At 43.3% G+C, this 16,774-nt stretch overlaps 1 protein-coding gene and 1 long non-coding RNA gene across 2 annotated transcripts in view; one reads left to right on the top strand and one right to left on the bottom strand.

Moving 5' to 3' along the window:
* The window catches only part of LOC127481214 (uncharacterized), a 228,311-nt gene that overhangs the window by 32,025 nt on the left and 179,512 nt on the right, over positions 1-16,774 (top strand). The gene's annotated exons all lie outside the window — the stretch shown is intronic.
* The window catches only part of KIF5C (kinesin family member 5C), a 72,564-nt gene that overhangs the window by 4,921 nt on the left and 50,869 nt on the right, over positions 1-16,774 (bottom strand). Inside the window, exons 15-25 of the mRNA XM_051810157.1 lie at positions 16,205-16,351; positions 13,543-13,731; positions 12,008-12,125; positions 11,246-11,322; positions 10,094-10,203; positions 9,112-9,213; positions 8,428-8,488; positions 7,851-7,922; positions 7,240-7,344; positions 4,225-4,441; positions 3,017-3,130 (exon numbers count right to left, since the gene is read on the bottom strand). Of these exons, the coding sequence (XP_051666117.1) occupies positions 3,024-3,130; positions 4,225-4,441; positions 7,240-7,344; positions 7,851-7,922; positions 8,428-8,488; positions 9,112-9,213; positions 10,094-10,203; positions 11,246-11,322; positions 12,008-12,125; positions 13,543-13,731; positions 16,205-16,351 (1,305 nt within the window). The 3' untranslated portion in view covers positions 3,017-3,023. The remainder of the gene's footprint in view (positions 1-3,016; positions 3,131-4,224; positions 4,442-7,239; positions 7,345-7,850; positions 7,923-8,427; positions 8,489-9,111; positions 9,214-10,093; positions 10,204-11,245; positions 11,323-12,007; positions 12,126-13,542; positions 13,732-16,204; positions 16,352-16,774) is intronic.

Here is a 16,774-nt window from a genome sequence, read left to right as displayed (position 1 = left end):
GTGTTTTTAAATTTGCCCTAGATTAATGTTGGGAGTTGTAGTTGGCTCCTAATTGTCCTCTTTATTAACACCTTATAGGAAACCAGATGGTTATTAATTTATGCATCTTATTGGCTGCATTAGCAGTGTTCTGGGTGGATTAAAAATATTTATTCATTTTGAATTTGAAGGCAGAATTTCAAAACGAGCTGATTTCTATTAACACTGATTTGGCCACATATTTAAGCATGAAAATTCAACATAGAATTGCCCCATTATCCACTTCAGCCTGGCAGCCACTAACCAGACCCTGCAAGGGACACTCAGGTTTGCCCAGACACCACCTTTATGCTTATTTCCAGTTCTAAAACTGATCATTAACTAAGTTTTTCTTTAATGATTCAGAAAAAAAAAACACAACACATAAACCCAAACTGTATAGTGAATTTGAGAATTCTGTGCAGTTTCTGGCCTAAACTTTGTGGAGCAGCATGAAAAGGAGTCAAAACAACAAATGCATACCACAGTTTTTGCTTTTGGAATTCCAGGCATTGTTTGAAAAAACTTAAATTCTTTGAAATCTACACTCTGTATAGATATTGAGTTATATTTAGTAACTATCCCCCATCTAGAGCTTTAAATATGACAATATACAGTGACAGGAAATTAATGCACAGCCATCGAGTATTGCTCTTTAAAGTGTTGTCAAAACACATCCCTTCACAAAAATAATTATTTTTCTTTTAAATTTAGGCTGAAGAATATATTTAAAAGCAACAAAATCATTGCACTTGTATTCCCAAAACCATCTACACTGTGGACAGAGTGAGGAATTCTCTCTTGGAGATCAGCAATGTGCAATTCCAGGAGCACATTTTATTAACACCCCACATTTCTTTCTCTTCCATCTGCTGCTGGGTCAATCAATCATAATTACTGATCATTCTAACAGCACTAAATGTCTATTATCTTTGTGGTGAATAATGAATGAATGCAAGATAAATCTCTCCTCATCCTGGTAGAAAGTTGTCATTCCAGAAATGGGGATGGTTTGACAGCAAATGTTGGTATGGAAATCCCGCCTTTATTTCACTGTTGTTAAATGAATATAAAAGGAAGTTCTAATCTAATTCCAGCTGTGTGAAACTGCACCTTTCAAAAGGAATGTCTCAACAATATTCTGGAAATAATCTGGATAAAGTTTTCCCTGCACAAGTAGTACCTTTATCAACACTCTTGCTCAGACCCCTGGGTTTCCATCCAAACAGCTCAAAATTCAGATTACTCTGATACTCCCAATGTTAGCAGTGAAATAGTTACAATTTGCCAATAATCTTCTAAACCAAAGGACCAAAACTGATGAGAACTGACTTTCTTCCATCACTGCATGGCCTTACCTGACTACATCTTCCAGCCTTACTTCTAGGTGTGAGCAGAAAAATCTACAGCACACTGTTTAAATTATTTCATTGCAGCCTCTGGGGAATTGCTTTTCAGAATTTTTCTAATTTTATTCAGAAACCATAAATCCATAACTTTATCCATTTTTTTTTCTGAGGTCTTCCTTCTTCTTTTTCCTCCACCCTCACTTTCCATGAGCTCCTCTGCAATGTGTTCCAAGTGTGGCCTGAATCTGCTCATCCTGCACCACCTTCAGCATCTAAAATATCTGACAGGTATTCTGTGCCTTCTGATTGCTTTTTATTGATTTCCACAGTCCTATCTTCTTAAAAACCCATCTAGTTTTATTTTAATTAATAGCTCCTATTAATCTCATCAGGTTGTTCACTTGACACGTGCCTGTACCTAATGTGTGGCCTGTTTGAGCCTGACTTAATTTCACAGCAGTTGGTATATTAAAAGTAAGTTTAATTTAGGCAAATGGCAGCTTTTTTTCGCCCCAGAGCAGCTGTTGCAATGAAAGTTTAGAAGTGTTTTACTAATATTTTAATATTTCCTCAGTCCCAGAGGTGGGAATGCAATGGAGCAGATGGACAGAGGCACCTCACTTGTGAGCTGGAAAAGCCACTTTCAGTTCAGAGTGAACTAATGCACAAAACCACTCAGCAAAGCCTTGCCCTAATTTACCCACGGAGAAAATATGTTGCTTGAAGCTCCAGGGAAAACACAATGAGCAGGAACAATCCCCCAGCACAAAGAGAGCCTGAGTGTGCTGTGATGGATGCTTGGCATGCAGGCCTGACGTGAGGCATTCCCAAAATAAAGGGAAAACCACCCAAGAATGCTGAGTGCCTCCACGAAACCACAGACCATCAGAGGAGAGTCATGAGACAGAATTAAGCCTCAAGGAGAGGGGGGAAAAAGCCAGACTTGGAGGGACAAATTAGCAGTGCCCTGGGTGCTTTTCACTGCACTACCATCCAGCTCTTGGCTTGTCTGTGACATAAAGTGATCATCTAAAATAACACAGATATAAAAATCTCTCAGATAAGCAGCATTTAAAGAAGGAAATGGGAGGTTAGAGTCCATGAAACAGTCTCCTGGGAATATCTTGCTCGTCTTCCAGAGATTTTTTTTGTTCAGAAATCCTCAAGCCCTTGCAATTAAAGTAATATTAAATTATTTTCTTTTCTAAAAGAGACCTGAGTAAGAGTGCAAAGCAAGAGAAACAAAAGTAATGTTTCCCAAACTGTGCCATTCAAATTTGTGCTGCTCTACCCCTGCCCCAGGCTGGAATATCACAACATGGAAACACTTTCATGGTACAGAAAGCAGCAAATGATATTGGCAGAAGGAACCTCTGGAACTCTATTTTTACTACATGAGTTTCACGCCTCCAAGTTGGAATTTCAGTACAGATTTACTAGACTATAGTTTATTAAAAAAAGTCTTAACTGATAAGTCATTAAAATCAAACCTTTCTAACAGGCACTCAATTAGTAATTTTTTAAATATCAGCAAACGACTCCTACTAAAAATGGGAAAAATACACTGTGTGTCTGCTGAAAGCAAGACTGAACTCTAGGGGAGTGGGTGATCAGTGAAGGAACAGATGAGGAAGGTATTTTGGTCTTACTTCTCGCCTATTTGGTGTTGTGGTAGTAGCTGGAGTTGGACATCCCTCCCCCTCGGATGGCGTGGACAGCCGTCGGAGAAGACGCTGGATAATGGCCAGGGCGGATGGGCTTGGCTGCACAGGAAAAAAAGAGGGAACCAAACAACACATTCAGCTTTCACAGGAGGTTTTCCACCTCACCTTCTCCTCTGGTACAAACCCCTCTGTTCCCAAACACGGAGCTGTGCTTGGCAGAGGGGTCTGTGATCCAGCTCTGCGGAACACGGCATTCCCTCCCTCAGCCAACACATCCATCTTCTGCTTGGGACAGAGCCCTTTAGCCTTCCCATGCTTGGGATCTCCAAAGATTATGGGCTGCCTAGACAACACAGAGGAGTCATGGCCACTTGGTGGGCAGTGATGCACTTCCCATGTCCAATTTGAGGATTTATATCATTCCAGAAGACGCCAAGACAAAGCTGCCGATGGCTTCCCACACAGGTGATACTGTGTGCTGCCTGATTCTCTCTTAGGTTTTAAAACACCAGTATTTGCATCACCACCCAGACCATCACCCTGCTGTTTCATCAATCCCAACAAATCATTTCTAAAATTGCCCCATCTTGACCGCCCCGTGGTTGTGTGCACTCATTGTGCCACAGATAACTCAAGCATCTGAATTACACAGGAAGAATTTTTGACTCTGCACAGCCCCAAATTAAATCACAAGGAGGAGTAATCAAGGGAAAAAAAAGAGAAAGGGACAAGGTCCAGGAAGGCACACATTGTGGCACAGAGACACATCAAGTATCTGAATTACACAGGAAGAATTTTTGACTCTGCACAGCCCCAAATTAAATCACAAGGAGGAGTAATCAAGGGAAAGAAAGAGAAAGGGACAAGGTCCAGAAAGGCAAGGAAATAATGAAAGCAGAAAGGGAGAGCGTGGGGGGAGGAGGAAGAAAGTAAGAGACTAATTTAAGGAGACAAGTTTTCAGGTCACTAGAAGGGCACACAAGCCCCATTATGCCACTTATTTACCGAGTTAAATAGCAGAGGCTCTTTAAACTTGAGGTGGGGCAGATTCTATTAAAAAGTGAAGCCTTTGAAGATCCCAGGAGAAGCAGCGGCCCCCGCGGTTCCGCCGCTGCTCTCAGAGCTCGGCTCAAACCCGAGCCAGCACGCCGAGCACGAGGAATGCGGGCAACCCTTTAGCTCCATGGCCTTACCAATCTGAGCAGAGTGTGCTCTCCTGGCCATGTTTTTGGCTCTCACGGCCTCCTTAATGCGATCCACCTCCTGCTGGTAGCGCTTGCGGTCCCTCATGGCGTTCTCCTTGGCCTCCTTCAGTGCACTCTCCAGGGCCTTAACTCTCTCTGCCGTAGCTCGAAGGCGTTTTTCCAGCTTAGGAAGCTCGCAACGAAGATCTGCATTATCACGAACCAGCTGCAGGAAAGGAATGGCCAAAAGGGCCCGTTAGAGACCGCGGGAAGGGTTCTCCGACAAGGAGAGGCCGAAAACGCCGCCGGTTCCTCTTCGCGCCTCGTGGGCTGTGGGTAAAGCGGGTTTCTCCCAGAAATGACTGGGAAAAGCTTATGTCAAAGAGAAATGTAGGAGTGAGGAACATCCTGAGCTGGAATGGACACACAAGGATCATCAGTTCCATCTCCTGCACAGGACAACCCCAACAATCCCATCATGACCCTGAGAGAGTTGTCCAAACTTCATGGTTTTAATCACACAGTTCATTTGTCTGGCTGAGGTGTGATATTCATTTAAATATTTTCTTTTCAAAGAAAAATTTAGAATCATTGGAATATCCTGAGCTGGAATGGACACACAAGGATCATCAATTCCATCTCCTGCACAGGACACCCCAACAATCCCACTGTGTCTCTCTGAGAGAGCTGTCCATACTTTTTCATTTGTCTGGCTGAGGTGTGATATTCACTTAAATATTCTTTTTTCAAAGAGAAATTTAGAATCATTGGAATATCCTGAGCTGGAATGGGCACACAAGGACCATCAATTCCATCTCCTGCACAGGACACCCCAACAATCCCACTGTGTCTCTCTGAGAGAGCTGTTCATACTTTTTCATTTGTCTGACTGAGGTGTGATATTCATTTAAATATTCATTTTTCAAAGAGAAATTTAGAATCGTGGAATATCCTGAGCTGGAATGGGCACACTCAGTTCCATCTCCTGCACAGGACAGCCCCAACAATCCCACTGTGTCTCCCTGAGAGAGTTGTCCAAACTTTGCAGTTTTAATCACACAGTTCATTTGCCTGGCTGAGGTGTGATATTCACTTAAATATTCTTTTTTCAAAGAGAAATTTAGAATCATGGAATATCCTGAGGTGGAACGGGCCTACAAGGATCATCAATTCCATCTCCTGCACAGGACACTCCAACAATCCCACCATGACCCTGAGAGAGTTGTCCAAACTTCATAGTTTTAGTCACAATTGTCTGCCTGAGGTGTGAGATTCATTTAAATCTTCCAGAAAAGTCAAAGAACAACAGAGTTTATGCCACTGTTTATTCCATCCAACAAAATTTCACAGAGCTGATCCTGAAGGGTGAGGGCTTGAGGACAAAACCTGTCACTTCAGGACACTCTTCTGCCATATCTGCTTCTCTAGACTTTACAGCAGCTACAGCAGAAGCTCTACATTTGCTCAGAACACAGAAATATTTTGCAAATAATCGATCACCTCGTGATTTCAAAATAGTAATGCTTCAATATGTCTTACAGGCAACACTGGGGACCGTCCAAAATTCATCATCTCAAATGGTTCTGACACATTCACCTGTGTGTTCCCTCCCCAGGCATGTGGGAAAATTGGAAACTTCACAAAGAAATCACTTTTAGGTTCTGTAGCTATAAATATGGTGATTATATGCAATTTTGACTTCATGCACTTCCTCAATTTAATATAAACCTGAGCGAGGTCTATCAATTATCTAAATAACATCTGACTTTCCATGCCCCAACAGCCAAGAGAGAGAGGATTGACTTTTAATAAATAAAAACAGTCAGAAAAATCCAGCACAATTTCTACTGAACTGATTAAACCAGTGCTAGAAGTCAGCAGAAATCTGCTCCAAAGGAGTGATCCTCCCTTTTCTGGAGTGAAAAGTGGTTTAACCACCACATTAATAACACAGTAAAGCACCAGCACGGACTGACATTCACATGTTGTTTGACAATCAAAATGTTTTACACCTGCTGGGCCACGCTTAGTGCTGAAATAAAACACAAACAAGCTAAAAAAACTTGTCACAATGTGCTTTTTCTGCAAGTGTTGAACCCTTGTCCTAGGAAATAGTGATGATATGGAATCAGAGCAGGATGGCAGCACAGTCAGGTCAAGTCCAATGTCATTTTTCCCTCTAAGTTTCTTAAAAGCTGTGGATTCCAAGTTGGTTTTGAGTAAATACAGACTAATGAGAGCTATAAAAATGCGGATTTGAAAGGCAGCAGATGCGTGATTCGAGTGCAAAAAAAGGCAAAATGGTAAAAGAAAAAGACACTCCTCCAACATGTCCCCATTTCCACATTTAGAAAGTAGGCCTTTAAACCATCTGTTCCCTGGGAATCTCAAACTACTGAATCTTAGTGGACACTTGTCGTGGTCCCAGCACCACTTGGCCTCTTGGCACTTCCAAAGGAATAAATAAAGAGAATTTCAGGGTATGTCTCACTAATACAGTTTCAGAAAAGTGCACTGCCTTCCAAACCAAACCAGGCTGGGATTCTGTGAAACAGGAATTCCATGAAGGAGGGGTGGAATGCCCACAAATGAGGCGCCAGCCCCTTCAGCTGCCCAGAAAACCTCCCTTTCTTTGCTTTCACACTGTGCTCGTTGAACCCCCTCGAGTCACCTCCGAGGTGCCCCTGAGCAGCTTTAACCCAGGAGTCAAAATTTGGGATACACAAAAAAAAAACACAGCTATTTTTTTTTACGTATTTCTTAGTGCCAAAAATAAGCTAAAGTCTATTTTCATAGACAAAATAATGCTTATTTCACACATTCATAGAAATACAGGTGGTGGGAAGAGCAGCTTCACACCAGCTCTTGACACCAAGGAGTTGGGAGTTAAAACCTGTGGGTACCTTTTCCTCAGGCAGCGCAGGTCACCCGCCAAAATTATCCTTGGAAACATTAAAAAAAGGGTATTTTTTGTTTGAGGGAGGGAAGAAGGGAAGCAGGGGAGAAGGGAAGGGGAGCCCCTACCTGTTTGTGAACCTTTGTAAGCTGTTCCAGGTTGTTCTCAAGAAAGGAAATCTTCTGCTTCTGCGCGGCGCTCCCACCTCCATCGTCGCTGTCAAGCTCAACACTCTGCACAGAGAGTTCAGCATTCAGCAAAGCCAGGCAGAAACTCCAGGGCAAGCTCAGCTCTTTGGGAAATTTAAGCTTCTCAAAGGCAGGAAAGTCTTCCAGAGCCCCAAATTAAAATTATTTAGCCTGTTTATTTGATATTTAACAACCGCGTTCCCTGCTACGTAAAAAATAAACTGTTCTTAGTGAGCAATTATGGGGGGATCCTGAATAGGAAAATCAAGTTATATTGAATGATTTCTGGTGCCCATTAATACCATCTTTGAGAATATTTTTACTTGAACTCAACTGGACTGGTTCATTTGCTTAACTAAGACTAGTCCTTAACGAATGATGACCAAATAAAAGCTCATAAACAGCAGAATAGTTTTAATCTTGTTTCTCCCTGTTGTTAAAAAAAAGACAATATCCCATTTGGTGACAACATGCACTAAGGGCTTCCAGCAGATCACAAGAATACTGCAAGGAAAAGGCAAGATTTGGGTTCAAAAGGAGCAGAGTCTCACTTTTTTAACGCGGGTGGTAAGATCTTGGACAAACAGTTTACGCAGATTGTGAAGAGTCTGAAGTTCTCTTGCCTGGAATAAAAACAATAAAATAACCATTAAAAAAAAATAATTAAAAAATCCCTCAGTAAGATACAGTAGATATTGCCGTGTAAAAGTTCTCCTTGGATTTTAGTTGATAGGAGGGGAGAGAGCTCTGGATTCTCTCTTTAGCAAATACATTACTCACAGGCACTTCAGAAGTTTTAAGTGCTTTTAAAATTTTGGCCAAAATCCAGGTTTTCCCAGCTTTTTTTTTTTTTTTTTTTTTTTTTAAATTATGCATCAACTTTTCAGGCTCAGCAAAATAACCACCTTACCCCAGACTGGAGGGAAACATTAACCCACGTGCAGGAAAGGGTAGCTCATCCCAACCCCACCCAGCTCCATAGCCAGACTGAAGAGAATAAGAGCAACCTTTTTTAATTCTATTTTGAGTAATTAAAATGTGTTTATTCAAAAATCAAAATATATATATCATCTGGATATATACACAGATGTAGGGGACAAAGCTCAATAAAGTGTAATTAAGACCTACCACTGTTTCCTCCAGCCCCTTAAGGTCTTCTCTTGCTTGTTCTCTTTTATCATTAAGCAGTCTAGAAAGATCACAACATGGAACACAAATCAGAGATGCTGAAGTCATATTAAACAGAAGAGAATCAACCAGCATTCAGCTGGAGTAGCACATCTGCAGAATGTGAGCAAATTGCACATCTCTGCATCTGTAATTATGCTTTTGACTGCCCCAAATATGCAGCTCTCTCCCGTGGAAGGGCTGAGTCACCACCTGCATCTTTTATGTCCTCACATGAAATTTTTATCTCTCATTTCCAGGAAAGGGTTTTTCACTCAGACAGCTGATTTATTACTTAAAAAAAATCCCAAACCAAAACAAAGAAAAAAAAAAAAATCAATAAAACTCCACCTGAACTCCTCGGCCTTTTCCTTGTTTTTGCTGTTCGTTAAGGAATGAGAGATTTAACACTTGCTGTGATATTTTATAAAATCAGAGCTCTAATAAAATCTTTTTGGGCAAGTATCAAACCCACTACTAAAAAGCCTTTGATATAAAAATATGGAGCAATTGGTAATCATTTATTAATGCTGCAAGTTGATATTTTCAATGTGAATATGGCAACACAAATGCCTCTCACTGGCACATTTCCTGTGATCATACTGAGAGACTGAAGGACACCAGATGAGAAAACTCTTGACTTACATGAGCTTTTCCAGTTTCATTTCTCTTTCCTGGTCCTCAATTTTTAATTTATCATAATCAGCACTCAGTTTCTCTTGTTCCAGCTGCAGCTTCTGATTCATGCTGGAACGAGAAAGGAAAAGTCAGTACAGCTCAGGCCTGAACCCCAGAAAACAGGTAAATCCCCATGAACAAAGTGGGGTTGGACAGAGAAAGAAAAGCTGTAACTCTACTGAAAAATTCTGAAAGAAATAAGCATAAAGAACCCTAAGAATGATATTTTAAAATACTGGAGAACTAAAATCAGTGGTTTGTTTCCTTTATCTTAAAGGACACAACCTGTTCTTTCTGTCCTGCTTCCTCATGTTCCTCCTTTCCCTATGATTAGTCCTTGGCCACACAATAAATACAATAAAATAATAAATACTACACCAGGGTTGCCTGGATTTTAGGAAAAGAAGAATACAAGGAGCAAAACACTCCATTGTCCAAGGGCTGGAGTATCTGACTAACAGATACATTGGTGTGTCAGGAGGAAATATTAAGGGTGTGAAAATGGGAGAATTTGAGTCTCTCAGAAAGTCTGACAGGACCAATTGCTGTAAGAGGCCCCCAAAAAACCTTTCTGGGGACGTGGTCAGTGGTGGCTTTGGTAGTGGTTGGACTTGAGGACCTTAAAGGTATTTTCCAACCTAAGTGATTCTGTGATCTCTTGAAATCTGTTCTCCTCCGAGCTCCTCTTACCTACTGACCTGCAGGTCTAACATGACTCTTCCTTTTTCCTCTCTATAATTTTATGGACTTAAAGCTCCCCACTAAAGAAGTAGGGACTGTAATCCACCCCATAAAATAATTACAGGGTTGGCTGTTGCATGCAAGGACGGAATAAACATGTAAGGGACAGAATATTATGTATAAACATCCATTAAAACTAACAAAAGCAACCCCAAAACATCCCTACAGCGTCACAGGACAGAGAAGGTGATGGAGGGAGTGAACATACTCTCTGATTTCATCAATTATTTTCTGCTTCTCCTCGATTTCATCCCTCAGCCTGGACAGCTGCTTCTGGTGGGCTTCCCTGTGACTCTCCATCTGCTGCTCCAGGGCCTTCTGCAAACACCAGAGCCGGGCATGAAACACAAATCCAGGCACACACAGCTGAGCTTCCTTCTCACCTGCCCCCTAAATCAACCTGTTCCTCTGGATTTGAGGGGAAATTATCAGATCAAGTTAATTCAGGAATCTGCCTGGCGTATCTTTCTGTGATTAAAAACTGTGTGTCTGCTCATCTGAGCGTTTAATTCAGTTTTTAGCAACAGATGTACACCAATTTCTGCTCATTTCCTTGCAAAAACTGCCACCAGTGAAAGTCAGGGGCCTGGAATATCAAGTGCCACAAATGACACTGATTTTACACCAGTCCTCTGTTATTTCACCTCTTTTTTTCACCAAGGAAATATGTGTACAGCTTTATTTCACCTGCCTATTCACCAAGAAAAAAACAGCAGCTCTGCCTGTGACAGAAGTGAAACCCAAACCACCCTCCTCCCCCTCTGAAAACTGTTTATCCACAGAGCCGCTATTTAAATTGTTATTTAAATTGAAATTCTAAGATCAGTAAGAAAAACCCAATGCACCTCTTTAAATTGCTAATAAAAGATTTGTTTTTTCTCTTCCAGCTGTAAGGAAGAACTGTACAACTGCTTTAATCCCTTTAAATTTTTATAAGGGAGGGAAAAGTTCTGCAGAAGACGAACCTCTAAAAAGTCTATTTTTTTCCTTGTCTGCAACTTGCAACCCCATTGAACCAACACATTGCCAACATTTCTTTGCATTCCAGGGGAAAAATACCAGGAAACAGGTTTATATTTTATTATTACTTCCAGGGGATAGTCAGAATTCTTGCCAAACTTTGGGAAAGTGGAATCTTTGTAAATCAAATCTCTTAGTACCTAAATTACATCAACCTCAGCATCCTGACTCACTCCTGAGCAAACTGACTTTCAGCAGAGTCCCCCCAGCAAAAAATGAGCCTAACTTAGAGGTGAATCAATACAATTTTTAATAGAGGAAGGCAAAATTACACCCCAATTATCAGCTGTGTGAAAGATCTCACTGAGAAATGCCCTCTAAAATTGCAGTGCCAAACTACCTTCATCTCCTCTGCATCCTGAAGCCGGGTCAGATGCTCCTTCTCCTTGTCCTTGAAGCTGACTTCGTGCATTTTTTCTGTTTGAAGGTGGAGACAGTTGAGAACTAACCACACAATTCCAAGACATGCTACATCCAGCCATTTCTCAACCTATGCCTGTCTGTTTTATAATCCCACTTATCCCAATTCTGCTTTCACTGGGGGAATGGTGCCTCTAGAACCAGGTCATTTCTCATCAGCGGGGTAGGAAGAGCAGGAAACAGAATAAAAATTCTGTTCTAACAAGGCAGGAGGAGTTAAAAGAAAAAAAAAAGTCTTGTCACCACCTGCTGCTCCCTCAGTCAGAGAAAATCCCTTGTGCAGAAATCCAGAGTGATGGAATTTTACATAAAACAGTAGCTCAGCAAAGCTACAAGAATTGCTCTTGATAGATACACATTTTCCACATTAAATGAAGGGGGAAAACAAGCAATCCTTAAAAGGAAATCATCTGGATCCTGCACAGGAGCTGGGAAGGACACACCTTTTGCACACCTAAGGGAAGCAGCTTCCTTTGGAATGGAGTTTGCCAGAGGGACAACTGAAATCAGACAGACCTCTAACAATTTTACAGAACATTTAGCAAGATTGCCTAGTGCTGTTTGGCTGAAGAATTCGTGTGGTTTTTTTTTTTTTAATTTCTCCCATCATTAAAACCCAACACGGAATTTTCTAGGACACAGCTACTAAAAGGAATCGTGGCCACAAGGCCCAGAGTGGTACCTTGAGCACGTAGCTTGGCCAGCTCCTCGTTGAGAGAGTCCTGGGACTCCTCCAGCTGCCTCCTCTTCTGCTCCATGTTCTGCATGTAGTCTGTGAGGGACTTGATCTTCGCCTCGTGCTGTGGAGACAAGGAGAACAGCAGTGAGATGTGAGCAGCACGGCCTGTTTCCTCGGAATTCAGGTGCTGTCCCACATCAAGGAGGAAGGACTTGAGTCCCCTCGGTGTGGGACCCACGTTGGAGCTGTGCCTGAAGGATGGACCCTGTGGAAAACGACCCACGTTGCAGCAGTTCATGGAGAACTGCCTCCCATGGGATGGACTCACGTTGGAGCTCATGAGAACTGTCTCCCATGGGATGGACTCACGTTGGAGCTCATGAGAACTGTCTCCAGTGGGATGGACTCACGTTGGAGCTCATGAGAACTGTCTCCCATGGGATGGACTCACGTTGGAGCTCATGGAGAACTGTCTCCCATGGGAAACATCCCACCCTGGAGCAGGGGAACGACTCTGACTGGAGCAGCACCAGGAACAACCTGTGATGAACTCACTGTGCCCCCCATTCCCATCTTCCAGCATCACTGGAGGTGGCAGAGCTTGGGAAGGATGGTGTGGTGGGGGAAGGTGTTTATAACATTTGTTTTACTTCTCATTATCCTGCTCTGATTTTGTTGGCAATAAATTCAGTTATTATCCCCAGGATGAGTCTGTTTTGCCTGTGAAGTATTTGGTGAGGGATCTGGGTCCTTATCTCATGAACCTTCATTAGAGTTTCTCTCCCCTGTCCAGTTTTGGAGGGCAGTGATAGAACAGCTTTGGTGGGTGTCTGGCCAGGGCCAAACCCCTACACCATCCTATACAGTTTTCCATAACATTTTATTTCATATACTGCTGCCTTGTCATCTTGGCAGCATATTAACAAAGCAGGTATGAGGAGCTCTCCAAAGGTTTGGCTAGTGAACAATATGGTCACTGCTCCTTCTCTCAGGCTGCTTTTAAGATGATACAAGATACAAATTCAGGGTAAGGAAATCCCATATAAACGGGTGCAGAAATCCCATACAAATTCAGGGTGAGGAAATACCATATAAATGGGTGCAGAAATCCCATACAAATTCAGGGTGAGGAAATCCCATAAAAATGGATATGGAAATCCCATATAAATTCATGGTGAGGAAATCCCACATAAACAGGTGTAGAAATCCCATACAAATTCAGGGTAAGGAAATCCCATATAAATAGACATGGAAATCCCATACAAATTCACGGTGAGGAATATGGCCTTTTCAGCCTTATTCCACAAAACACACTTCAGGACAGCAGGACACGATCTCGCCACAGAATGTGCTGAAAAACACTGAGGGGGAGGAACGGGAGAAGGGAGAGAAAACCCAACAAAACAGACACTTCTGCCCCCTGAAGCCTCATTTCTCGCTCCGAGCACACACATTCCACGAGGGAAGAGGCTGAGGAAGCCCTCAAAGCTCGGGAGAAGGCAGGAAGGAGCCCTGGGAGCGGGGAGGAACAGCCCCACCTGTGAGATGAGGAGCTGGCAGGCCGCGAGCTCCCTCTCGCTGGCGTTCATCTTCCTGTTGGAGTCGATCTGGGCGCTCTCCAGCTGCTTGCTGCGGTTCACCAGGGACTTCACCTCGGATTTCATCTTGCTGATGTAGAGCCGGGCCATGGTGAACTCCTCCTCGATCACCCCGTTCACATCTGCCAACTGAGCACACAGAAAGTTGGGTTGTGCTGCTCCGGGAACGGGGCAGAGACTCGGTCTTGGGTTTGGGACAGTTTGACAGCCCACATATCATTTCAGAAAGAGGCTCTGGAGAGGGATGTTAATTATTATGTGGGAATTTCTGAGAATTTACAACTCATATTCACGCCCCAAATGAGGATAAAAAAATCAAAACTGGAATGTTTCTGCAAAGCAAAGACCACTTATTATATTAAGTGGACACCTTTTGTGAGGACTTTTGAAGTTCTTGATTTGATTTGTGTGTATATCTAGTATGTTTTATATCTATGTGTGTATGTGTATCATGTAGGTATGATGGTGGATCTCAGGAAAAGGTTCTTCCCCCAGAGGCTGGTTGGGCACTGACCAGGCTCCCCAGGGCAGTGGGCACAGCCCCAAGGCTGCCAGAGCTCCAGGAGGGTTTGGACAACGCTCTGAGGGACAGGGTGGGATTGTTGGAGTGTCTGTGCAGGGCCAGGGGTTGGACTGGATGGTCCTTGTGGGTCCCAACTCTGGATATTCCATGATTCTATGAATCCAGTGGTTCAACATCTAAAATAATCAAGCCCACCATCATGGCAAGAGTGCATTTTGGAGAAACATTCTCATGTCACCAGTAGGGGAAATTTTCTTTCTTTCACCATTCCAAAAAGCTGAAGAGCATTTTCAAAGCACTCCTACAAGAATTCCCCTCTGGAAGGGTTGTGCTTCTTCCATGAGGAGCTGTAAAACACACACGGGTCTGGAAATCACCTGGTAAGAGAAAACTAATGGCTCTCATCTCTAAATATTAGTATAATTCTACTTATACATAATTTCCTTCACTGGCTTAACACGTTATCTTTCTCTTCATGATTTTTCTTCAGCTACTGAATTCCTGTAACCACAGATTGGCTGTGCAGGTTCTCCCTGAGCAAGCACAGGGATGAACTTCATCTGCTTCTCACCTTTCCCCAGCACTGCCAAGGGGAAGGGAATATGTGCTGCATCCCGAAAAGCCTAAAAAATGACACTGCTTCCAAAACTCTCAGTCTGGCCTGAAATTAGACACACTTGGAGAAGATGCTAATTGCCAACAAATTTGAAATTATTCTTCCAAACACTTCTCAATCTGGCCTTGTTTACGCTGACAGCTGTCCTCAAAAACGCTGACATCTTAGTTATATAAAAATTTGTATCTCGCTGCCTCTGCCTCCATTTTCGAAGGTTTTCTCTGACTGTCCCTGTCACAACGGCCACCAGAGGCTGCTGTGACATCTGCCAAAGGCTGGTCTGCTGCTCCTGGCATCTGCAGCACCACAGGGACAGCAGGGATTGTGTCCTCTGCAGCAGGAGCAGGCTGGAGCATCCTGCTAAATAAAGGGGGCTTGAGCAGGACGTCAGCAAGAAGTCAACTAAAAGCAAGAAAAATGAGTGCATTGCAAGGAATCCACATACATCTTTAAAATGGATTTCTTATGAAGTTTTAACTGTTGGTCTTTTTCACGTGGTTTTAAATGGACAGGCAAGATGGTTATTAATCACCTGGGAGATTTTCCAGGCCAGGGAAAAATTTCATCACTGCCATTTAGCACGGACCATAGAAATATCTCCTCTGAAACTTGGAATTTTGTTCATCTCCCACAGGAGTGTGACAGGCCAATCTCAAAGCAGAGCTGCCCAAAATTTGCACCAACCTTCAAACAAAAAGTAGCCACCCCAGATGCCAAATCCTGCCAATAAAACTGTTTCAGGTTCTGGGAATTCTGAGCTATGCCAGCTAAGGAAGGAGTGGGGCTGCATGGGAATAGTTTTGGGGGGAACTCAGAGCCCCATTAATCAGTGCATCAACCCACAGATGGGCTGCACTAGTCTGGGTCTAAACACTGAGCTGGGAATAACTGTGGGAACTGTGTGTCCAGACACTGAGCCAGACAAAGAGCTCCAGCCAGGACTTCCATGGCAGTGTCCTGGGAGAAGGACTGCTGGATCCACATATTCCACATCAACTGATGCTCCAAGGGCTGGAAACCTTCTGCTAAGGCTGGGAGAGCTGGTGGTGTCCAGTCTGGAGAAGAGAAGGCTGCAGGGAGACCTGAGAGCCCCTTCCAGGGCCTAAAGGGGCTCCAGGAGAGCTGGAGAGGGACTTGGGACAAGGAATAGAGGGACAGGACACAGGGAATGGCTTCCCACTGCCAGAGGGCAGAGTGAGATGGGATCTTGGGAAGGAATTCCTGGCTGGGAGGGTGAGGAGGCCCTGGCCCAGGTTGGGCAGAGAAGCTGTGGCTGCCCCTGGATCCCTGGAAGTGTCCAAGGCCAGGCTGGAGCAACCTGGGCTGGTGGAAGGTGCCCCTGCCCATGGAACGAGATGATCATTAAGGTCCCTTCCAACCCAAACCATCCTGTGGTTCCATGATCAGATGGAGCATTTTTACACTGCAGGAGGTGTGGGGGACAAGCAGCAAAACCAACTCACTGTTTTCACGTCGTTGGTTCCGATGATTCCCCCGATCTCCCCCAGGTCCTTCAGCAGCAGGTTCAGGATTTCTGTCGCCCTCTTCTTCTGGTGGTTACTGAGCTCCTGCAGCTGGCCCAGCTCCCTCTGGGTCGCTGTCAGGGCACTCTGAGAAGGTTTAAAAAGAAGAGTTACCCTCCTCTCCCACCAATTCTCGCGTGGCATTTGGGTTATGTGGTGTTGTCTTGTATTTTCCTGACCGTGCCCGTGGCACAACGTGCTGACATGTCCCCTTCCACCTTGACATAATCCACTTTCACAACTCACTTGCTACCAAGGCTACTTTACATGTATTAAATGTAGCAAATCCGGTAAGAATCTTATTTGCATAATACATCAGAGAAGGTTAATCACCGAGAAATAGGTATAGAAGGATATAAAATTCAATTTTTTCGAATGGATTTCATACTAATCTGTTCTACTGAAGTAGATAACAAAGTCTTTAATGAAATATATCTGTTAACAAGAGCTTCATCACTTTGTGTAATGAATTAAGGGAAAAGGATGCATTAAGCTAATAAACCAATCTTG

Source organism: Manacus candei, unplaced genomic scaffold (assembly GCF_025592945.1).
Source record: "Manacus candei isolate 608988 ecotype Guabito, Panama unplaced genomic scaffold, ASM2559294v1 h1tg000077l, whole genome shotgun sequence".
Lineage (NCBI taxonomy): Eukaryota > Metazoa > Chordata > Aves > Passeriformes > Pipridae > Manacus > Manacus candei.
This window is presented reverse-complemented; position numbering and strand designations above follow the sequence as displayed.